Raw genomic sequence first — 24,607 nt, forward strand, 5'->3', positions numbered from 1 at the left:
CCTTCCACTGAAGGGACCACAAGTCATTCATGGAACTTAGTGACTTGGAAATTACTTGAGGTCTAAGGGGTGACTGGCTGTAGTGACGGGGCAGCCGGGGGGTGGGCTGAGTTGTGTACACAAAGGGAAGAAATGGAGAGAGAGCGGCATCTCCACTGTCCTTGGAACCACTGGCCCTCCCAGAGGAGCTACCGTGGTGACGGTGACCTGCCTGGCGTGAGATGCGCATTCAGCGAATGTGTTACCCTGATGGCGAACGCCCTTGTTTTCTTTCCTTGTTTCTTCCTTAGTTCTTTGGAAAGTAAAGCTATCACAGCTTGTTCAAGAATTCATAAGATCGTTAATGCAGCAGGTTGAGTTAGGGATGACAAAGTATCTGGTCTAGTTCAGGAAGAACAGTGATTTCTTAAAAAATCTCTGTGTTCCTCTCCAATCATTTTCCCTACAACACCAAACCCGGCTTCACAGCACAGCTTCAAAAATGTCTAAAAAGCGGAGCCTAAGTGGATGTCAACACTCACACTCGTCTCAAACCGCACTGTTCACGGCCTCTCAGTGCTCAGCCTTCACTGACAGGCTACATACGGGATTCGGCCCATCTGACATGTTCCATCTGACCGACTAAGGCCCAGAGGAGAGCACAGTGATCTTAGGTTCAGAACACCTGGGAAGCACAGGTATCTTGTGATCGGAACACCTGGAAGCACTCTAGAGTCAGAACACCTAGACTCCAGTCCTGGATCCGTCTGGGATACTTGTTTGTTCCTGCACTTCAGAAGCTTCTGGTTATGAGTTTCATCGTCTTAAAAATGGGGGTAGATAATATGAAGGTAAGTTTCTCCTGTTTCATGATAGGAATGCTCACGCACACATTTTTTAGTGGAATTTGGCAACACAGGAAATGTAAAAGTTAGCTCTTTCACTTCCGGGCGTCTACCCGAGACAAACTCTTGCATGACTGCATTCAGAAATGTGGACAAGAACGTTCCTTGCTGAGGGTTGCCATAGTACAATATCAGAAGCAACTGAAATGTGCACTAACAGTACATGGGTACGTGACTCATGGGATGTTGATAAAGTGGAATCTTGTATGGTGGCAAAAAGAATGCATTCGATCTGAATGCACCGCAGCGTAGAAAAACGTTCAAAACAGATTGTTGGATGAAAAGAGTGGATGGAAGAATATGTGTTATATTGTATTATGTTCATCAGATAAATAAATTATACATAATAATTTATTTACTTGAACATAATACATTTACTTGATGTACATAATACAACATAACACACATTTGTAAAACATGCAAAATAACATTACATACTGTATACAGATGCACACATACCATGAAAAAGTACCAAAATAGCCATGGGAATTGTAAACACACTTTCTCATAAATTGGTTTCCTCTGGGCCAGGGGCTGGGAATGGAACAGTGTGGGCTACACATGGGGCCTCAAAAGGAATGCATTTCTTTTGGGGGAAAAAAAAAAAAAACAAACGAAGAACTTGAAGCAAATATGGCCAAATACTGAGATTTAGCAAGTAGGATGTTTTTGTTCATGCTATACTTTACATGCGTTGTGTAGTTGATACTTTTCTGTAGACTTAAAATATTTCATAATAGAGTTTTCAATTAGAAAAAGAGAATCTATATAAAGGAAATAATGGGAAATACAGACTAAGATTTACATATAAATATGCTCTTCAGAGCATTATTATAATAAGAAAAGAAGAGAAGTAATCTAAGTGATCAGTGATAAGCTAGTGCTTAACTCAATTCTACGGTGTCCATGTAACTGATTATAGGGCCAAAGAAACTCTTCTTAAGAAGAAGCATATTAAATAGCTAAGTGAAAAAAGGCAGGATACAAAACTATACGCAGTTTTATATTAACTCTCTTCGTGTCTGTGTGTGTAAGTGTGCATGTGTGTGTTTCTGTAGGAAGTGAGCCAAGATGTTAATAGTTTGTCTCTGTATTGCAGTATTATGGATGCCATTAATTTCTTATTTTTTCTTTTCTGTATTTTAGAAGCTTAGTATGAGGAGCATATAAAAATTTAAAATAACATGTATATTTAAAGTGCTTAAGTGTTTAGCCAGACAGACATGTAAATGACCCCATACAGAGACAGGAAACTATGCTACTCATATAACTGTACTGCAGTATCTAAGCCAGGTGGCTATTCACGCCATTTAATCTAGCCTTCTGCTGCCTGACGGAATGTATCAAGGATGTGGCTTCTGTTTTAAGATTTCCAGGACACGTGTTAGTTGGCTACTACGTACAACCCTAGTCCAGCCCTCTCTCCAAGCTCTAGGCTCAGCTATCTGACTGCATTCCAAGACACCATTGCTGGTATGTTCCATCAACCTTGGAAGTCAACGTCTCAAACTGAAATCATCGCCCCCTCCCCCTAATTCCTCCTGCACCTTCATTTCTTTTTTTTTTTTTCAGTACTCGGGCCTCTCACTGTTGTGGCCTCTCCCGTTGCGGAGTACAGGCTCCGGACCCGCAGGCTCAGCGGCCATGGCTCATGGGCCCAGCCGCTCTGCAGCATGTGGGATCTTCCCGGACCGGGGCACGAACCCATGTCCCCTGCATCGGCAGGCGGACTCTCAACCACTGCGCCACCAGGGAAGCCCCAGCTTCATTTCTTGCCTCAGTAAATGCCAGAGCATGTACCCAATTGCCAAGCCTTTTTAGATCCCTCCCTTATCCCCCAGTGGAATGGATCCTTATGTTCTGTTAACTCTTCCTCCGACGTGTCTCTTGCACCCCTTCCCTCCACCTGCCCGGCAGTGTCTTGCTGTGGGACTTCATGCTGTCTTGCCTACGTCACTAAAGGAGCCTAAAATTTCCCCTGCCTGAATTTGTGTCCCCCTTTAATTCAGTCTCCAAACAACTACCCCTGAGTAAGGAGCTTTCTAAAATGTAAAATCCAATACAAAAGGAAGGTGGAGTGTCCCGATCCATTTTAAAACTGTACTGAATAAAGACGAGCCATCACGGATGCCTTGCTGAGAACCAAGAAGAGTGGCTGATAGGGGTGCGGCGAGTAGCCCCTCGCCCAGGGTCAAAGCCCTGGTGATGGAGTGACTCATGGTCCCCTCGCTGAAACACTCATCACTCACAGGCCAAAGCACATGATGAAGGGGGAAAACGAACATTAGCTTCCTCAGTAATGTTTGTATTTTCATTTCTAGAAACTGGAATATATTCCCTCAGATCGTTGGAGAGTAGGAGGCGGGAAAATATTCCTACTGTCTTCTTCTTTTACTAAGTTTCATCTTGCTCAGGGAGAAAATAAACCAACTATATGTGTGGGTTAAAATTAGTATAAACTGGAGTAAGAAGAAAGCATTTCAATTCAAAAGCAAAACACACAGCATGTTTTACATTCCCCAAAGTATGCCAATGCTTCACCTTAACTTCAGAGCTAAGCTTTCCATGCAAACAAATTATAAACGTATATGAACTTGCTTTTCTTTTCATTTTCTGCACTATCACTTTTTTCCTTCTTAACTCACTTGTGAATCTTCTAGAAGGTATCAAAACAAGCCACTTCTGAAGTGAAAAGAATTTAACGAGATGATATAGCGAACAGTGTGTGAAAATTTTTATAATATATTATTTAAGATTAAAAAAAATACTTTAAGATAAAATAAGCCTGTTCACAAACTAATCATGATAGCAATGAACTAAGGATCATGGATCCAGGTCTGTGTACCTAAGGTTCACAATTTTCAAAAAGATAAGTTTAGACCTTTAACATAGTATAGTAGTAATAGAAGCAGTAATAGTAGTAATAGAAACACCAGGAGCAGCAGCTAACACTTATCTGTACCAGACACTGTGATTAATGCTTTAAGCATATATTTTAAAATTCCATCTTTCTTTCTTTTTTTTTAACATCTTTATTGAAGTATAATTGCTTTACAATGGTGTGTTAGTTTCTGCTGTATAACAAAGTGAATCAGCTATACATATACATATATCCCCATATCCCTTCCCTCTTGCGTCTCCCTCCCACCCTCCCTATCCTACCCCTCTGGGTGGTCACAAAGCACCGAGCTGATTTTCCTGTGCTATGCGACTGCTTCCCACTAGCTATCTATTTTACGTTTGGTAGTGTATATATGTCCATGCCACTCTCTCACTTCGTCCCAGCTTACCCTTCCCCCTCCCCGTGTCCTCAAGTCCATTCTTTACATCTGTATCTTTATTCCTGTCCTGCCACTAGGTTCTTCAGAACCATTTTTTTTTTAGATTCCATATATATGTGTTAGCATATGGTATTTGTTTTTCTCTTTCTGACTTACTTCACTCTGTATGACAGACTCTAGGTCCATCCACCTCGCTACAAATAACTCAATTTCGTTTCCTTTTATGGCTGAGTAATATTCCATTGTATATATGCGCTACATCTTCTTTATCCATTTGTCTGTCGATGGACACTTAGGTTGCTTCCATGCCCTGGCTATTGTAAATAGTGCTGCAATGAACATTGTGGTACATGACTCTTTTTTAATTATGGTTTTCTCAGGGTATATGCCCAGTAGTGGGATTGCTGGGTTGTATGGTAGTTCTATTTTGAGTTTTCTAAGGAACCTCCATACTGTTCTCCACAGTGGCTGTTATCAATTTCCATTCCCACCAACAGTGCAAGAGGGTTCCCTTTTCTCCACACCCTCTCCAGCATTTATTCTTTGTAGATTTTTTGATGATGGCCATTCCGACCGGTGTGAGGTGACACCTCACTGTACTTTTGATTTGCATTTCTCTAATGATTAGTGATGTTGAGCATCCTTTCATGTGTTTGTTGGCCACCTGTATATCTTCTTTGGAGAAATGTCTATTTAGGTTTTCTGCCCATTTTTGGATTGGGTTGTTTGTTTTTTTGTTATTGAGCTGCACGAGCTGCTTATAAATTTTGGAGATTAATCCTTTGTCAGTTGTTTCATTTGCAAATATTTTCTCCCATTCTGAGGGTTGTCTTTTCATCTCGTTTAGGGTTTCCTTTGCTGTGCAAAAGCTTTGAAGTTTCATTAGGTGTTTATTTTTGGTTTTATTTCCATTTCTCTGTGAGGTGGGTCAAAAAGGATCTTGCTGTGATTGATGTCATAGAGTGTTCTGCCTATGTTTTCCTCTAAGAGTTTGATAGTGTCTGGCCTTACATTTAGGTCTTTAAAAAAGTTCCATCTTTCTTACAATTCCTTTTTGCAGCTGGTAGAATTGAGGCGCAGAAGACATAAGTCACTGTTCACAGTCACACACTGGGTGGTGTGGAGCCAGCATGTGAACCCCATCCGTCTGGCCTCTGATCAATTATCACTAAAACAACCAAAAAGATAAAATCAAGTTTTCTTCACTGACAATAGAATACTGGGAGATCATGATTCCAGGAAGCTAGTGACATGTCCGTCGTCATCTGGAAAGAAAATCCGGGGAAACAGAGTGGAAGTCACCTCTCTCTTCTTCAGACGTGCAAGCAAGCATCCTCAGTGGCCTTTCAGAAAGTCTTATTTGGGGCCCTTGTGGATTTTGGAGTGGCTGGCACCTGTCATGCATTCCACCCCACTGTACACGCACGGGATTCCCAGCGTGCTAACTGAGCCGGCTGGAACAAAGCGGGCACAGTGCCCAGGACCAATCACTAAACCTAACACCCAAATCCCCGATTCCTAACTCGGCTCTAGTCTTGGATCCAGATATACATCCACTCCTTGTCCCTTCCTGGTCTAACCACAGTCTCATTAGACTAGCATGGCGTCTTTGCTCACCTCGCCCCTGGCCTTATTGGCTTTCAACCTGGTCTTTCCCCTTTACTTCATTTTTAATTCATTCTCGCAACACGTGTCTACCGCTTGGATTGCCTTGAAGTGTATCGGGGTCAAGACATGTGGTGGATAAGATCTCAGGGCAGAGAAGACATCATTCACGTCAGGCTGCCAAGTCCGTCTGGAGCATGAGAGTCCGTGAAATGCATTCACGTGTGGCAAACGGGAGGAGGGCAGCATAGCTGCTAATGGAGCCCCCGTGTTTGGAACGGTAATTGCAGGCGGAGGAAATACTAAGTGACAGGGAGCGCACCCCACCAGGAAATTATCCAAGCTGTTAAAGTCATAAATTTAGGTAAGGAAGGAAAGGGAAGTACTGCTCATTAGAGCAGCTTTTCTTGGGGGTGGAGGGCGGAGGGTGGAGGACGCATCGGTTTCCTCCGTCAGTGATATTTTCCAGCAACGGGCCTCTGAAATTAAATCCCCAGTTCACAGCACACATCTCGTGTCGGGACTCTTGTCACTCCTGTTTCTTTGTTCTACAGGGTGGCACTCCAGTTCCAAATTTTACAGGAGACAAGAAACTCTCATAATTTGCAGTTGTTGCAAGCAGGGACCCAAAGATTACTGGAAACGTTGGTATGAAAAGAAATCCAAGAAGTTCATTTTATTTTCATGAATAAACATACATTTAAGGAGATTCTGAGCTGAAACAGAAACAAAGCTTGTGTCCGCAGATTACGGACAGCGGCTCCAATTCAATGATTCTTTGCTCTGGGGATGGAAAGTATCAGCGTGGCTTTTGGTAACTAACTTGGCACCGGAAGGCCAAATGGCTAAGGGGTTACCAAAAGCAAGCCACAAAATAAAACATTTAAAAGAGATTACCGGAGATCTTCCTCAAGTATCAAACGGAAGGTAAGCTTTCTGTGGTGAGAAGTAAAGGAAAAAGGGAAGATATGCGAGGGAGAGAGAAAGAGAGGGAAAGAGACTGGTTTCTGTCATGGATCTATTTGTAAAACAGTACATATTTAAAGAAGAACTGTTTAAGAATTGTTTCTTTGAAGTACTGACTTCTATTATTCCTGGGTCTATTTGCTCAGGTTTGGAAATGATCAATGTTTTAAAAGGAAACACATCATAGGTAGTGTCTTAAAAAAATAAAACGAAATACGGATACTGTGTTTTACGTTTGCCCTGTCCCACCCTGTGCCTTGCTGACAGATAGTGTGAACAACGGGCACTGCAGCTTTGGCGTGGGGGGAATCTGGTTTTCTTCAGTTCAAATCCAACACTTTGCTTTCCTTCTCCTAGAGCAGCACGAAGAGCTTCAGAAAGAAGACCGTGACTCACGATGTGCCTGTTTTTTTGTAGCAGGGCCTGTTGCCCTAGTGGATACTTTCTCCAGATGAGAGGCTGGACCAGGACTGTGGTCTGCTTCCTTTTATCTGTTTCTCACTGATTCTCACCAGGCAGACATTCCATTGTGCTGAGCAAAGAGGATGTGGAAATCAGAGGCCCGGGGTCTCTGGGGGCCAGTCGTGCCGCTGATCTGATTTCTCTCTTCCCCTCTCACACTGGGCTAGAACCCGCATTTCTAGATCAATAAGAGCTCGCAGAGCTATGTGAATTTAAGGCTCAGGAAAGAGCCTGTAATTAAGCAATTAGGCTGTCAGTTGGAGGTCACTTTAATACTAGGCCTTCGTGAAATGAAACCTAATGGAGCCGTTTTCATGCTGACCATACAAGTTCTGTGCAGCCCGTGGGTCCCGCTGCTGCCGTAGCAAGAAGCAGTCACAGTGTGTCCTTCAGGAGAGCCAGAGGTTAACGCCGCCAGCCACTCACAGGGACTGAGCAAAAAGTGCACACGTATTACCAAATTAGTTGAAACCGGAGTGTAAATTGAGCTTTCTGATGAGTTCCAGATGATGCCATCACCACTTCAATAGCAGTCAGAAAAATCTAGTTTCTCTCTTTTTTTATTACAGCAGCATGAAATTCTAGAAAACATGCTTCTGCGATGTTATCTAAGTTCTCATGTGGCTCAAAATACTGAGATCGAATATCAATAATCATGCCAGGGAGTAAAGTCCACTCAACCCACTCCCCAATGAGCCGTCTGCAGTTCTCCACTGAAGGCTGGGATGGCTTTCTCTGGCATATGCACACATATCTTCCTAACACTATTCCCTGCATCCTGTCCTACTCCTTACAAATAATTCTGAGAGATGGCTGGGTCTCTAATGGGACTCTGCAATCTAAACTGATAGAGGAGGTTTAAAACCCTGATGGCTGGTCCTATCCAAGCACAATTTACCTTGGTATTGAATAATACACTTGAGCTCTATTAAAAATCCCATGAACACAAACATTATCTGGCAGCAGCATTGGCAGCTGAATGTTTTTCTCTTTGCTACTGACTCTGTCTAAGTAGCAGGACCAAGAAATCAACTTGAATGTCTCCAAAATGAATGACTGGCTTTGTATGAACTTAAACTGCAGAGATCTTATGTAAGATACTAGATTTTCGGGGGCATTTCGCATCCAGTGTCCATCCAGCTATAAAGATAGATGGCTGGTGCCTCAACGCCTGCCTTCATGAACCCCTGGACAGCGAACTCTAAATTGGAGCCAAGCTCCCAGCCTCGCCAGTGCATTGCCTGCCTGTTTCTAAACCTCTGCAGACCTCCATCCCCATAACTGGGTCCACTTGGCAACCGTACACAGCAGATCTCCACCCCAACTTATGCGAATAGTCCTTTTTCGCATTTATTTATCTTTTAGTAAAGGTGAGTTACAAACTGTACAAACAAAAATGACTTAGCTTGTATATGACTTATGCAACTTTCAATATAAAGACATTCGCAAATCAGAAAAGGAAACTTATGGTTGGCCATGGGTTCAAATTTCTCATTCTGAAAATATGAAATTTATAAAACCAATCTGGCCCTTCCTCAGGTCTCTGCCCTGATAACATGGCTTCATCATTTACTCCATTGATCTCTTACACTCAGCTGCTCTTCTGTCACCAGCACCCTGCTCTCCTGGCATGCTTAAGCTTCTTCACCACTAAAACAAATAGTAATAACAACTTTCCTTCGATCCTGACTTATCACAGGTTATGGCCCTTTATCCCTCTATACCATTCACTTTCATAATTCTGGGGAAAAGCTGAGAAGCTCCTGTATGTCCTAACCCATCGTGATCTGGAGTCTTCCGGTACTACCCACACCGGTCCTGCTTCTTACGAGGTCATCAAAGACTGAATCTGGTGGCTTCATTTCAGCTTCATCTGCTGGATTTGACACCTTTGCCCACCCACTCTTAAAACTGACTTCTCTGTTGGTTTCTATGCTACCATTCTCTTCTGCTTCTCCACCCATCTCCTTGAGTACCCTGCAGTCTCCTTGTCCTTTGTTTCTCCATCTTCCCCCTAAATGGTGATTTAGGGCCAAGAGTTTACTTGGCCCTTTTCTCTTTACAAAATACTCATATATAGGATTCCATCTACTTCTGTGGTTTTAACAACCATCCAAGTATACAGAAATTATCCTCAAGTGGATTTGTCCAGCTCAGACCCCATCCTGAGCACTGAACCCGTTTGTTGAACTCTATAAGGGACGCAGTGTAGACCTTCAAACTCAAGTTTCCAAATCAATCTGAGTAGTCTATCCCTTTAGTACTCTCTTAGTCAATGACATTATTATTTACCCATTCTTCAAGCAAATAATCTTAACCCCTGCATCTCTATCACCCCTCCCCCTGACCCTCCACGGTGTAATTAGCCTCTAGGTATCGGTGGCTACACCAACATGTGCTTGCCGGTACATCCTTTCTCTCCACTCCGAAGGCCACTGCCCAGGGTTTTTCCATAGCTCTCCAATCAGCCTTTATACCATCCTTCTCTTTCTCTGACGAACCTAGCCTCACAGGGCTGCTGTTATTATCATAAAACACAGTTTTGAGTACATTACAGAAAACGTTCATCAACTCCCCAACTGGCTATAGGATAATTTCAAATTCTTCACAGAGCACAAGAGTTTGTCCAGTTCAGATGTTTTCTATAGACCCTGGGTCTCCACACGCTCCCCAGCACAGAGCTACAGCCCAAATGTCTGTGCACGCTCGCGCTTCTGTACACAATCTACCCTGTTCTCTCCCCAGAGCTTCCTCCCGTGGCTTCTGTGCCACATGTCTACTAGTGAAATTCTGCCACGTAAATGTCATCTTTGGTGTGAAACCTGCTCTGGCTTCCAGGCCCAAATGAATCACTCCTGTTTCCTCGTGATCATTATTGCAGTTTATTGAGTCCTGGGTCCACGAAATGCTTGGCGCTGTGCTAGCAGAAAGGTTCATAAACAGGGTCTTCTTTTACTGAAGACCCGGAGGCCCAGCACCCTAAGTTGGTTGTTCGTCCTCGTATTCCACAGCACCTCCTCCACCACTGCCCCCGGAACAGGCCTCTCTGGGGACGCTCACCGTCAGTGTCATTGTGACTAGGGGCTGGCACGAATGGGGGGCTTCCTATGTGACAAGCACGTCACCGACATGACCTCCAGTAACCCAACAACAAATCTGACACAGATACTCTTACTGTCCCCATTTCACAATTAAGGAAACCAAAGCTGAAAGATTCGCTTTCTCCCAGGCGACTCAACCAGAAAATGGCAGAATTCAGGCTCGGCCCCAGGGCCACCCGACCACAGAGCTGGATTTCTTAACCACGGCACTGTGGCGACCCACACTGCTGGTGCAGTTCGCTTTTTGAATCCATGTGTTGCTCAAGGGCCTAGCAGCACCTGCTTCTGATACTCGCATCTCCCCGCAGGCGGGGTTACCCCAACTACCTCACACAGGATCCCCTGATCCTGGCAACTTGTTTGGACGATTACATTTTGTATTTTACCATATCTGCCAGACTGGGCTCCTCCCGGCACCTGTATGTGGGTTTATTTTCTTATCTCCATGCCTAATGACCAGATTATATTTGAGGTTTTACTTCCTCCTGTCTGTTTCCTCTGGCTACGGTTTGTGAAGTCAAGCCCAGCTGTGTGCTGAGATATGGCACTGGTTACTAGAAAACCCAGTCTGTGTATTTATATCTCATGCAGGTGGAAAATCCTACTCATGACCACAGGAGGGAAATAATGCAGCCATGCTGGGTGTGGCTTTGACCTAGGCTTTGTTTGGTTCACACACCTTTGCATGTTGAATCTTATGGATTAGGGACTTTACCAAAGAGAAGAAACTATACCTGGAACCATACAGACTGGGAGAAAGTGATGGAGAATTGCCCACCAGAGGCAAAACTGTAAGGCAGACAAGCTGTCTCTGGCCCATTCGACCTCCTCTTGAAGTTACCTCTACTGCTTCAATGCTTTATTTCACCTTCGTGTTTAAAGGTTATTTTAGGAGAGTACAGAGTTCCTGACTGATAGTTATTTTCTTCCTTCAAATTTAAGATACCAACTCCTGTCTTTTCTCCTTCCAGTTTTCACTGTTGAAAAGTCAGCACTCAGCCTGCCACTTCCTAGAAGATAATTTGTTCACCCGCTCACCTACTCTCCTGGATGACTGTAACATTTTTTTCTTTATCTTTTAGATAAAGATTAAAATCTTTAAGTTTTTTCAGATAAGTATGTCTTTCTATTTACCTTGCTTGGCTGTATACAGGGTCCCTTGGGATTCTTGTGTTTGTAAATTGATGTCTCTCATCAGTTTGGGAAAAGTCTTAGTCATCAGCTCTTCGAATATTGTTCCTGCTCCATTTATACATGTATGTTACATCTTTTATATGTGTCCTATATTTGTCTTAATCTCCCTTCTTTTGCTTTGTTTTTTTTTGTTTTTTTCTGGATAGATTCTTCTGATATCTTCCAATTCATTTGTTCTCTCATCTCTGTCTAATTTGCCTAATATACAAAAAACAAACAAGCAAAACACCCCAAACCCTTCCACTGAGATATTAATTTCAGCTTCTGTGTTTATCCACTTTAAATTTTTCAGCTTTAAAAATATATATATTTGCAATGTCACTTTTTATGATTTGCAGTCCTTGCTGAAAGTTTTAATTTTGACTTTTATCTCCATAAGCTTAGTAACCATAGTTGTTTACTAACCTGTGCCTATCAGTGTTTATTTCCATTGTCTGTTACTCATGCTATAACTCATTTATGTTGCACTTCTCCTCCTATATATAAATATCTTTCATAGTGTGCTTGCTGTTGCATATGAAAATTATTGGTAGAAGTGAGGTCTGGGATGATTTCATCTCCCTTTGAAGAAGAGTTTAAATTGCTTTGGCCAGATGTCCAAGGCCTAGATGCATTAGCAAGGCAAGGTTCCCCTCATTATTCCATGGCTGGAGATTTAGGGAGGCCACTCAGATGAATCGACGCTTGGATGCGGTCTTCCTGAAAGCTGCTACTTTCACTTTACCTAGGATTCAGGAGAGTTTACCAGGACCCACACCCTACTCAGGTCCTGGACTCAAACTTTGCTCCTCTTTGCCCTGAAAGGCTCTGAGAAGCGCCACTAACTCCTTCTGGATCGGCAAATGCCCCACGGGCAAAAGCAATTCCAAGTACCAAGCTCACATCTCTCTTGGATATTAACTCAGAAATTTCACACTACCTTGTGAGTTCCTTGTTGCATTTAGGAAAGTGTTGTAAAATATCATCCGAAGTTTTAAAATCATCTCTGTCAGCAGAGTTACCGTCATGGAAAGTGGATGCCCCACAACTTAGGTTTGGTGTAGGACATATTGCTCTGCCAATTTAGACTCCGAAGATTCATGTTAAAAGGTTAATACAGAACCATAAATCAACTGAACTTTTAAGTAGATTAATGATTTAATCTTGTAAAACAATACTTGAAATCATACTGTTAGCCTGGACTACTTTGAAAATTATGAAACAACTTTTGAATTTTCCTGGGTTAAGTTTGAAAGCTAGCCAGTTGGAATTTGTATAAGAAACGGTCAGGAAACTAAAAGAGAAAGATCCATTAGCCAAGAGGATCTGGTTTATATTTGAATGAAATATCTCTAAATACAAATGAAAGATGGAAAACCTTGTGCTAAAAAAAAAGTCAGGTAACCAAAAAAATTAAAGACAAAAAAGAAAATTTTGCAATACAACCTCATTCACTCTTACATTAAACATATAGCATTAGTTTCAGGTGAAAATGTATTAAAGCTGTTGGTAGTGATGGAAACTTTTTGTCATTGAACCAACTAACAGTCATATCCCTTTTCCTCCACCCCTTGTCTCCCCATCTAGTCTGTTCTATCAGACACTGATTTGTTCAAGTAGCAGATCAAGATATCCTGATCTCAAGAAAAGTAGAACGCTGTGAGAACCCCCAGCGAGTTAATAATAATTGATTTAAAGTGGTTATGATAAATCCATGATCATAATCCACTAAACTTTCCTAATCTCTTTTGCAACCACTTCTGGCCAATGATCTGTAAGGGGGCTTCTGTAAAAATTTTGCATTCTTGATTTTAAAAAAATACAAAATAGAAACAACTAACACTATTCCTTCCCGTCTTCTTCAGATCTGAACTTAGGATGTTCCGAACTGCTGCAGCCATTTTTGGACCATGAGGTAACAACCACAAAATGAAAAGCCAATTCACTAAGAATGGTAGAGCAGAGACTGAGTTGCTAAACAAACCTCCTGGTTTATATTTAGGTAAAAAATAAATGTCCTTATATTTTAAGTTGCTAATAGTTGAGTTTCCCATGATTTGACACAGAAAACATTCATGACTAATACATCCACTAAACATGCTCTTATGGCAGTGTTTTGACCCAGGTTTGACTGGAGACAATGCTTGAGATTTGTGTCACTTACCATAATACAAGAGTCCTGAGGTTCAAGGTCAAAGTCAGTGAAGTTCAAGAGAACACGGTGATGTTTTTCCACCTGAATGACCCATGTACACTCAGTGTTGCTCCTATAAGGACTGGGGTAATTTGGAGAATGAATCTCTCCACTGGGAGCTTGGAAAATGCCACCACAACCTGCAGATGGGAGACCCAATTCAATAATGAGAGGAATCCCTGATGCACAAAACTTTACACCGTTACCCGGGAGCACAGAACGATATGCTACATTGTTTGACCACCATTTTTATGTAGTCTGTGCTAAACATCCTGAAGAACCGAATTTTCGCCATTAATTCAGGCATCCCAACAAAATGAAGAAGTATGCCTAGGAAAAGGCTTCAAATACTGATGTCAAAGGTTATTTTAAAAATACTGAAAAGTAATGCAAATAAAATCATATTTTCACAAAGCCATGAAATGCCTCTTCATTGTTCTCTAAAAATAAAACATACTGTAGGAATAACACATCTCCTTCTAAGAATTTTGATAATTCAGTAGTGTACGCTTCTATAAATTATTTAACATCTGTCTTTTAAAATTTAATATTCTGGACATTGTACAGTCATTCCGTTTTTTTAATTCCTATGATGTAATCAAATATCTATCAATGTCTAACTCTATGATTCATCATTTCTTGGGTTTATGATAATATAAACTAATAATGGGAAAATTCAGTATTATTTTCTGATAATTGAGAATCATTTTTAGGTAATCTAAACACCATGTAAATATAATTTTCATTAAATTCATGCACCATTAACTTTAGGAAAGCTCTAGTATACTTACTATATCACCTTTGGCCTACAGAAGTGGGGCCGTAAGGCAGCCTGGAGTCATGTCTTCACTTTGGCATTTTTTAGCTGTGTGACTTTGGACAGGCCACTAACTACTCTAAGCTTCCATTTCTTCATCAGTAAGATAAGGACAAGAAATAACCTTCCCTCAGAGGGTGGTTGTGAGGATTAAATGAGAGAGTCTTTGTAGACTAGTTAGAAAAATGCCTGACACACAGTAAGCGTTCAATAAACATTGCTATTATTAGTAGCTGTATAGATTAACATCTGCTGAAAGATTTTGTGCATTAATACTTTATTTTTAAAACTCTGCAACAGGTAATTTATTTAGACAGCCAAAGATCTTGGGCAGAAAGTCAGTATATAACAAAAGGTAATAATTCCTTGAAATTCACAAATTTAACATTTGCAGTTTGGGTATTTGCCAAGCATCCACATGTGTGGCATAAAGTAATTTAGCGCTTTGTTGATGCCCAAATTGAGGCTGGTGAACAGGCAGAAGTCCCTTGGACAGAAAGCGAGTCTGACCAACCACCCTGCTTCTGCTTTCAGCATGGATGTGCACACTTGCATGGGCTGGTTTTCACATACGAGGTGACTCTTTGCAAGTTAAACTCTCTTTCTCAGGGAAGCATATGTGCCATTAGAGAAGTCACAGAGCTGTGACGGAGGATGTAGCCGTCACATGGCTCTCTAAACACTTCATGAAGTTTAACGAGGGCTCAGCTTAAGGATTTTGAGACAGCTCCTAGGTTCACCCACCTCCAGGGACCGCTCTCCATGAGATGTTGAAGCCTCTCCCATTTATGGACCAGTCAGTCTTGAATCGGATTGCCAGCTCACTTCCAGTGCTGGAGACCTGCATGGGATTCTCAGACGATCTTTGCACACACAGCTGGGCTATCCTGGGAGAGTGGAAATCAGGGCCTCCATAGATCTATGATGGGACGGAGAAAAAAAGAACTTGAGAGAGAGATTTAAGCAATTACAAGCCTTCCGCTGATTCCCCTTTAGCACCAGCGTTTGGATCCTATCATCAGCAGAGATTGAAATCTCAGCCTCCCCATGTGGGGGCACACTGTAAACTTGAGCTGGATTTTCCAAGGCACTCCCTCTGCCCTCGTAACACACAAGTTCAACCGCCCACAAAATGCCTGCTTGTCCCCTCAGCCAGAGCTGCAGAGCTGAACTGAGTAGATTACCCCAGACTCTCCCCGATCTCCCCTTCCCCTCTTCCAAGTCCACATAGGATCCCCTGCTTTCTTTGGCAGAGGCCTGTGGCAGATAATCCAGTATCAGGTCTGATTTTCTGACTCTTCTGGGCGCACAGGAATAGCCTTAGCATAAAGCTATTTTGTTGGTTCACCGAAGGCTACTGATCACTGCTACATTTTTAGGATTTTCCACTTTGCAACCCGAATGCTTTACAAGATTAGGCATTTAACATGATTTTTCTGCCCCTTCAGAGGGAGTGAAAATGTAGCCTCTATCAGTGTGTTCTGCGGCATCTCAGGGAGGGAGTCCTACAGCCCCCTCTGTACCTTCTCCTGGCACAGACGCTCACAGGAGCAAGACGGAGAGCGTTCACCTTCTGCTCAGGAATCCCCCTGGACTCTGCCCCGCTAGGCCCATCTCACTTGTCCCGAGATCTCCTAGGCTGCTGCAATTTGCAGCTATCTGGCTGGATGCGATACCCCGGCGACACATTCCTCGTGGCAACTGTCCCCTGGATCTCACATCCAGCATCTTGCAGGAGGTCTGGCCCAGCCCACGGGGGCCTCCAGGATGCCTCACACACAGGTTTCTCAAGGGCCCCTTGGATAACCCGTGTGCGGGGGTGTTGGGGGAAGATAAGAATCCCACAGAAGGTGTAGACCCCCGACCGTCAATCTCGCCACACTTGCGTTAGTGCAAGAACGACCAGTTTGGTGACAGTTCTCAGGCACACTGGCATCTGTGCCCTTCCCCACTCCCGGCTGGAACCGGACCCGGGAAAGGTGGCCCAGTGGGTGCGAGTGGTGCCCTCCCCACCCTGACCTGCGCCCTCTCCCACCCGAGCATCTCCCCAGCCTGAGGCCCCGAGCCCCTGCCCCCCCACGCCCCCTCAGGGCGGCTGCCGACTGATGACTGATGTGGACCTCACTCAAGTGTCCTCCGGGGAGGGAGAGCAAGAACAAGCAGCCTACTTTCGGTGAGGAGTGTGTGATCTGAATCCATAATGATTTCTTTGTCTGATTAATTCCCCCAGCCATGCGGGAAAGGCCGAAATGAATGAAACCACTGTTCCGGGAGGGCCGAGCGCAAGGGCTGTAATTGCAAAGGAATGAAGCGAGCCAACCGCTTCGAGCTGATTTTCACCTGGAAGAGCTCTGTTTGTGTGAGGCCCCCAAGTCCCATCAGAGGCAGGACTGGAGGAAGAGCCCTGTGTGGCCCTTCCCAGGTACACATATGCAAATGGCACAAACCAGGCTGCTTCTGGTTTAGCACCCTTGAGATTCCCCTGCCCCCGGGCCTGGGGTGGAGCTCAGAGCCTGAAACCCACAGCCTGGGGCCCCAGTCGCCCACCCCGCGAGCAGCACATATTTGGACAGAACGCTGAGCGCAAGCGTTTAGTTCTAACAAAGAAAACTTGCACGTCAGCAAAATATTCTGGTCTCCCTGCTCAGGGTCCCCTTGAGATCGCAAACAAAGTGGGTATGAGTCGGCGGGCCTAGAGCCTCCAGAAGAGTAAACACTGCCGCTTTTGACGTTCTTTGCTTTCCCTCCACAAAGACAGCGGGGGAGAGACCAGGGGAGGCTGACTGCCCGCACCAGGCAACCGTCTGGGTCTCCTGCGTCGAGGACTGGCTTCCCTTTTCTGCTCTGTGCTGTTCAGGCTCCTTTCTCAAGGACTGAAGTGAAATCAGCCAGCGTTTCTCTCACTCAAACAATAGAATGGTACTTTCCGCTTCCACAAATTAAAACCAATAGTTAGCACATGACTCTTCAAAAGAGGAAAAAGATGGAAAGAATTTCAGGGTGTGCTTCGTTGGATTACAGCATATGACTCAACTTTGTGGGGAAAAGAATTGGTCTGATGATCAGAGATTAAAAAATGTGTTTTTAGCCAATGCTCAGGATATAGAACATTTCAAAGCCTATGGTTTTAATCTGTTTTGAACAGTTCTTTCTGCTCTGTTAGCTCCATTTACTGTTACAATCAAGTCAGCATTCCAGGGTTATGAGTAACCAAACGGCTGTTGCCTGATGCAGCTGGCCACCCTCCGGACACCTGCTTTTTGAGAGAAAAATAGATGGGCTCTTGGTTAGATCAGGTGAAACTCAGGTAAACCGGATACCTGGAGACAGTGAGGCCCTACTGGGCTCAGAGTAGGACGGGCTGATGAACAAACAGGACGGGGACAGATGGGTGGAGAAAGTCAGCGATGTTTCCAGGCCACACACCCACCTGGGGTAAAATATTGTGAAACCTGTTGTTAACATGTTATCGGCATCCATGTGATAGGGATGGAAAAAAATCATTTTATTGTCATTAACCCAAATTGATGACAGCACCTTCTTGAGTATTTGCAGAGACGTCCAACAAGGTTTGGAGGGAAAAAGTCAGGGGGTTAACTCACTTCAGCCTTAAGAAAAAAACTTGCCCAAATATTTAAGGGCTTCAATATATTCCCTCGAACCCTGGTTGGATGGGACACGGGAGCCCACCTTGTCCTGACACAGATAAGCCCCAAGCAGACCGCAGCCTCTTCTCACGGTCCTTTCTGTGCAGGACCCTGTCTGAACGCTGCTGCCCAGAGGCCTTGTGCTGCCTCTCTGTCCCCAGGGCTGCTCACAGGGAACAGGCCTGCTCTTTGCTCTCTCACGTAATGGGTGGGACAAAACCAAAGCACAATGAACCCTATTTACATGTTGCCAAGTAGGCAACGATCACACGAGCTTTGCAATATGAAAATGAAGGGTGACGAACGTGTCACGTTACCGTGGAACACTCTGCTGCCAGCCCTCTGTACGGGTTAAGGGTTTTCCTGCGACGGAGGAATCTCGCCCGCGGGAGGGAGCATCTCGACATTCCCCACGTGAGCGACATTACTGCTTCACAGACTGAGCTGCGCGTGAGTTTCGTGAATTTCGGGAGCCACCTTATTCTCTCCTCGGAAGAAACTGGTCCTCTTCTGAGCTGGAGTCACGCCTGGGCAGCCGGACTTACGTGAAGACAGGGTTTGGGTTGAACCCAAGGACTCAACGGCTCTGTCTCCAGTCCCACTTACTGCAGCATCGTCCTTCTTTGCAGACTCGAGCTGCTCAATGTGACTCCTAGTGACGCTGCGTCTACTCAGTGAGGACATGATTTGAGAACCCCATTTCTTTTCAAGGAGACAACTTGGTTTGTAATTAAATAAGGCTTTTAGTTTTAAAGTTTCCTATACAGGCCTGTCAACAAGGCGCTCCTTTCAGTATCTTGCACGCTGCCCACATCTGTCCTTCTACACTGGCTGATGTGGCGTGTGCGGCGGGGATGGATTCAGTTCTCGGCTTTTCCACTCACTATCCTTATGGTTGTGGAAAAACCCAGCAATCTTTTTGAGCCTCCGTTCTGACAACAGTGAAGTGGGGAGCGGTAAAATCCCCCTCTTACCCCACAGGATCCGTTAACATTCAAACGGGAAAATGGATGTTGAAATCCCTTCGCAAATCACCATAAACGTACATTATCACTGCACAACAACTGGAGATGTGACACTTTCATTTATCCCACAAATATATATCAAGTGTTTACTATTTGCCAAGTGCTCTATGGCTCTGGGGGTATAGCAGTGAAACAAAACAAAACAGAACAAAATCACACAAATACCCAGCCTTCGTGGACTTTAAGTTCTACTAGATACAGAACCTTGTCATGAGGCAGTCCCTGTCGCTGAGGCAATAGGAATTTCATGTGTACTTGGAAATCATCTAATGACTAGATTCCTGCAACAAACAGCTGATTATAACCGATTCTCAAGGGCCATTTAATTACCCAAGATAAAGCCATTGCAGCAGCGTTGGAAAAGTTGCAGCCCCTTCCTCAACTCCCTGCCCTGTCCTACCCCGAGTATCCACGTCTTCTTTACACTCTGCCGCCCACTGCCTTTCCCAAGGGAGCTCTCTCAGGCTGGAAGTGTGGGGCACTGATGATACCAGGTTCCATCAGTGGGGATGGGAGTTGGGGGACCAATGCCTTGTGTCCTTAGAGGGATGGCTCTGAGCAGCAGACCTCATAGGACCTCGGGGGTTGCAGCAGGATTAAGCCCACGTCGCCCACAGGGGCTCCCTTCCTTGGTTCTCTCTCCTCAGCCTCCCCCCATGGTTCCCTCCCTTCTGCCGCCTGGTACCACCTTCTAATTACACCCAGCCATTCGGGCACTGCTTTTAGGGAAAGCCAAACTGAGATATTAACCCCATTTGTCTGCAAGCATCATTCACCAAGGGCTGATACTCATCGAAACGTCTAAGAATAGAACACTGCTGGCCCCTGGAAAGAATTCAGCGTTTTCTGCAGAGTGATTTCCAGTTCTAGCCCCCAAATCCTATAACGTGCGGAAAACCATCTAATTTCCTACCTCCAGGACGTCGAAGGTGCAGCTTGCGTGATACTCCACATCAAAGTCATGGATGGTGAGCTGAACGCTGCTCCCAGGGGCGGTGTGAATGTACCAGATGCACTCCTTGTTGGCAGGGTATCTGTTAGGGTAGCCGGGGCTACTGAAGGAGCCCGTGTCCCCAGACAACTCTCCACCACAACCTGTGAAAAGAGCAAGGCTCAGTCAGTTCCAAGAGGGCATCGGCCGCTGGGAAAAAGTCAAAAAGCCAGCTACGCAAAACATAACTCAAAATGCACAATGCCTAGCTTAGGAGAGAAATTATAAAGTCATAATAAAGTTATAATGATCAGTTATAAAACAATGAGAAAAAACCATGGCTACAGCTTATTAAATTCACTCTTTAAAAAAAATTGATTATATCATTCGGGGCGATAATTCTCAGCTCTTATGCTCACCACATCAAACCTTTGGTAATATTTTCAAGACGTCAACCTAATTTTTAGATCTTCTTCGTTACATATAGGTAAGAATTTCCTGGCAGGAAGTACAATAGACTGCACGCGCAGTCGACACCAGGTCGCTTGGTCTTCAGTTTCCTTGTATCTAATGCGTTATTTCTAAGTCCTTTCAGACCTCAGATGTGGAATTCTATGTGCTAAAAATCCTTACCTTTGTATGAGAGACTGTAGAAAATTTAAAAATATATATATATGATATGTCTACAAAAAACCTTCACAGAGATGTTTATAGCAGCCTTATTCTTAACTGCTAGAACTTGGAAGCAACCAAGATGTCCTTCAGGAGCTGAATTAGATAAATAAACTGTGGTCCATCCAGACATGGGATATTATTCAACACTAACAACAAATGGACTATCAAGTCACAAAAAGACATGGAGGAGGGCTTCCCTGGTGGCGCAGTGGTTGAGAGTCCGCCTGCCGATGCAGGGGACACGGGTTTGTGCCCTGCTCCGGGAAGATCCCACATGCCGCGGAGCGGCTGGGCCCGTGAGCCATGGCCCTGAGCCTGCGCATCCGGAGCCTGTGCTCCGCAACGGGAGAGGCCGCAACAGTGAGAGGCCCGCGTACCACAAAAAAATAAATAAATAAATAAATAAATAAATAAATAAAAATAAAGTGAATGATAAATAAAAACAACAACAAAAATGATACAGGTCCTGGCCCTGGGAAACGTACATCTAAAAACCAACCAAACAAACAAAAAACTGACGTATCAAACCCAAGCATGGAAAAAGACTCTAGCATGTGTTTTATGAATGTATACATCATGCCTTAGAAAGTAATTAAGGCAAGTCATTATAACAAATAATCAAATGCTACAACACGTGGTATACAGTAAAACACTGCCACTGCCTACTGAGCGCATAGATGCACTTTACAGATAGTTCCTATTTTAACGCTCATAACAACCACACGGATCATTATTATCTGCATTTCTCAAATGAGCAAATCAATGCAAACATAGGTCAAGTGGTTTGTCCAAGGTACCTAAGTCGTGAGGGGTGGAGCCACCCATGCGCAGAATCTCCCACTATCAACCGATCCGTGCAATCCGGCAATGTGGGGTTCTTAACTACTACACTCCACAGACTCACATAGTTGGTAAGAATTCAGAGATTTCAGAATGGAAAGGGAGAGAAAAATTTATGGAAGAAGTAAAACTTGAGGAAGGCTCAAATTTTAAAGACAAAATTAGAAAAAAATAAAGATAAAATTAGAAAAAACGATACATTTTTTTCCTAAAAATTCTAAATTTTTTTCTTTTGTTTTCCAAAAGCAATTTTTGGTGATTAAAATAAATTGTTTGGGGGCTTCCCTGGTGGCGCAGTGGTTGAGAGTCCACCTGCCGATGCAGGGGACACGGGCTCGTGCCCCGGTCCGGGAGGATCCCACATGCCGCGGAGCGGCTGGGCCCGTGAGCCATGGCTACTGAGCCTGCGCGTCCGGCGCCTGTACTCTGCAACGGGAGAGGCCACAACAGTGAGATGCCCGCGTACCGCAAAAAAAAAAAAAATTGTTTGCTCTGTTAACATATCTCCCTTTTCTATTTTCCAGAATATTCTTACCAGTTGGTAAATTCTTCCAAGCACCTTCCCTTACTGAGCGTCAAGTCAAGGCTTCTCATGTTTAAAAACGACAATGCCTCCTCACTCCATTGTGAATGTATGTGCATTTTCACATTAAGACACTAAAGCTGAGGTCATGTCTACTATCCACCTTTGCAAATTTATTTGTCTGTACAGGGAATTAGAAGAAAGTGTTACAAAAGTTCAAAAGAAAGAGTTTTCATACAGAATCTCCACTTAACTGAAAAGAGCTGAGAATTCCAAGAAGAATCCTGATTGTGTAAAGAAATCGGATTCCAGCTCAACACGCTACCATCTTCTTGAATGGCCAGTTTCCTGCTTCCATTTGAAAAACCTCTGTGTTTTCAGACTTTAAATTTGTTGCACAGGACAGCATCTTTCCTATCAAGTTTCTACTCTTATTTCTGGTTAAAGTCCTGCGAAAAAGCTATTTAAAATTAGACGTGTTGACATTGTTTGTAGCCTGTGGTGAATGTTTAAAAAAACATAAGTGCGTGAAGATTCAAAAATATTTTTCCTACTACAACCATCCATGGAAAACATTCCTGAAGCCAAAATCAGCACAGATTGTATATGTGCTCAGCACCACTGCACAACCCCAGGGGGCACCAGTCACAGTGTATTCCATCAGACGATGCTCCCTGGAGCTGTGCGACACAGTGGCCCATGGAAAGCATCTCTTACTAAAATACATGATAGGTAAGCAAAGCCAGTCTGTTACCCCCATTTTTTTCAACCTACATTTTCAGCTCCTATGGTTCTTAGTATCAGTTGTATCAAATAAGCAAGCCAATGAAAAAAAAACCTTCGGCAGAAAATAACTTTGTGGTCACATAATATAAAAGAGAACAAGGAAATGGAAGCTTGGATACCTCACCTGCATTTTTATTTAGATTCAGCTCATCAGATAATCTAATTCTTTTTTTAAAATCATAGTCGATTCATCTAAAAGTCTGTATACTATTTTTCCATTGTCTTTTCCAATTGTTTTAGGTTTCCTTGTAAATTCCTTTGCAAATAGCAGGATACTAATACCCTTAACTGAGTTGCTGTAAGCTGGAATGATAATATCAGATTCTTGGCAGTCAATGACGCTTTGAAAAATTACAGTACTTTTTTATTTACCCACTTACAGCTCTGGAGACCCATAGAGTACTTTTCCCTAAGGTTTAAAATAAACATAAACAAGGTTTATAAAAAAACAAAGCACAATTTTATTTTTAGGTATGCCATGCTCTTTCCTCATGAATAGCACTTATGTGTGCGTCTCCTAAAGAGAAATTCCAATATTATTAAAAGTGATACCATACTGGGAAAAAATACTGTGTGCTTGTGAGAAGGAGACAAAGAAACTGCTGGAGCTTGAAGACTCTTTGCAGCTTTCTTTTTCTCCTTCATAATCTCACTATCTCTGAAGTTTAATTTACCAAAAGGTAACAACTTTGATTTAACAGTTCACATCAAACGCAAAATAGAACAAATTAATTCAGTGGTATTTTATGGTAAAAACTATAACGTACTGAAATATAAAGTTAATTCTGATAATTATGGTAGAAATTTAACTCCCTCTATTTCTAAATTTTGAACGACATAAAATAACTTTCCAATTCCCATTCATCCATCCATCCATTCAATCAATATTTACTGAGCATATGCCATAGTACAGGCAGTGCTAGAGAAGCCAGGTATATTTAATGTCCCTGGGGAAAAAAAAAATCCATCTGTAGACATAAAAAAAGTGCTATTACCACATGCCCTCCTGCAAATCGTTAAATTCTTTTTGCTTTTCCTTCAGTTTGCAAAGAGTAATTTTAATAAGTTTTGATTTGAAAAAAAATAGTGAATTCTATTTTATCTTTCACGTGCTAATTGATGGTAAGTTATAAATAAAAATAAATAAATCATTATGTCGAGTTGCCAAAAGATATTTTAGAATTTGCTAGTTTCAATAGTACAGCGTTGGCATAATTCTCTTTCGATACTAATTTCATTCCACAGATGAGAGACTTTTATCAGCATTTAGGCAGTTATGCTTCACTCTCCTGGGTATCATTTCTTTTTCCTGGATTTGGAAATTCTTTAATAAATGTGTACTTGGTATCAAGCAAAACAAAAATTTATGTCAAAATATATCTTTAAAAAACTGAAAAAATGGGGGGAAGTGTAAGCTGGAACGAAGTGAGAGAGTGGCATGGACATATATACACTACTAAATGTAAAATAGAGAGCTAGTGGGAAGCAGCCGCATAGCACAGGGAGATCAGCTCGGTGCTTTGTGACCACCTAGAGGGGTGGGAGAGGGAGGATAGGAGGGAGACGCAAGAGGGAGGAGATATGGGGATATATGTATACGTGTAGCAGATTCACTTTGTTATAAAGCAGAAACTAACACACCATTGTAAAGCAATTATACTCCAATAAAGATGTTTAAAAAAACCCAAAAACTGAAA

At 43.1% G+C, this 24,607-nt stretch overlaps 1 protein-coding gene across 1 annotated transcript in view; it reads right to left on the reverse strand.

Annotated features, from left to right (window-relative positions):
* CUBN (cubilin) overlaps positions 1 to 24,607 on the reverse strand; it is a 265,343-nt gene that overhangs the window by 133,772 nt on the left and 106,964 nt on the right. The window contains exons 29-31 of the mRNA XM_060162639.1: positions 20,069 to 20,250; positions 15,228 to 15,402; positions 13,637 to 13,806 (exon numbers count right to left, since the gene is read on the reverse strand). Of these exons, the coding sequence (XP_060018622.1) occupies positions 13,637 to 13,806; positions 15,228 to 15,402; positions 20,069 to 20,250 (527 nt within the window). The remainder of the gene's footprint in view (positions 1 to 13,636; positions 13,807 to 15,227; positions 15,403 to 20,068; positions 20,251 to 24,607) is intronic.

Source organism: Lagenorhynchus albirostris, chromosome 1 (genome assembly GCF_949774975.1).
Source record: "Lagenorhynchus albirostris chromosome 1, mLagAlb1.1, whole genome shotgun sequence".
NCBI classification, from domain to species: domain Eukaryota; kingdom Metazoa; phylum Chordata; class Mammalia; order Artiodactyla; family Delphinidae; genus Lagenorhynchus; species Lagenorhynchus albirostris.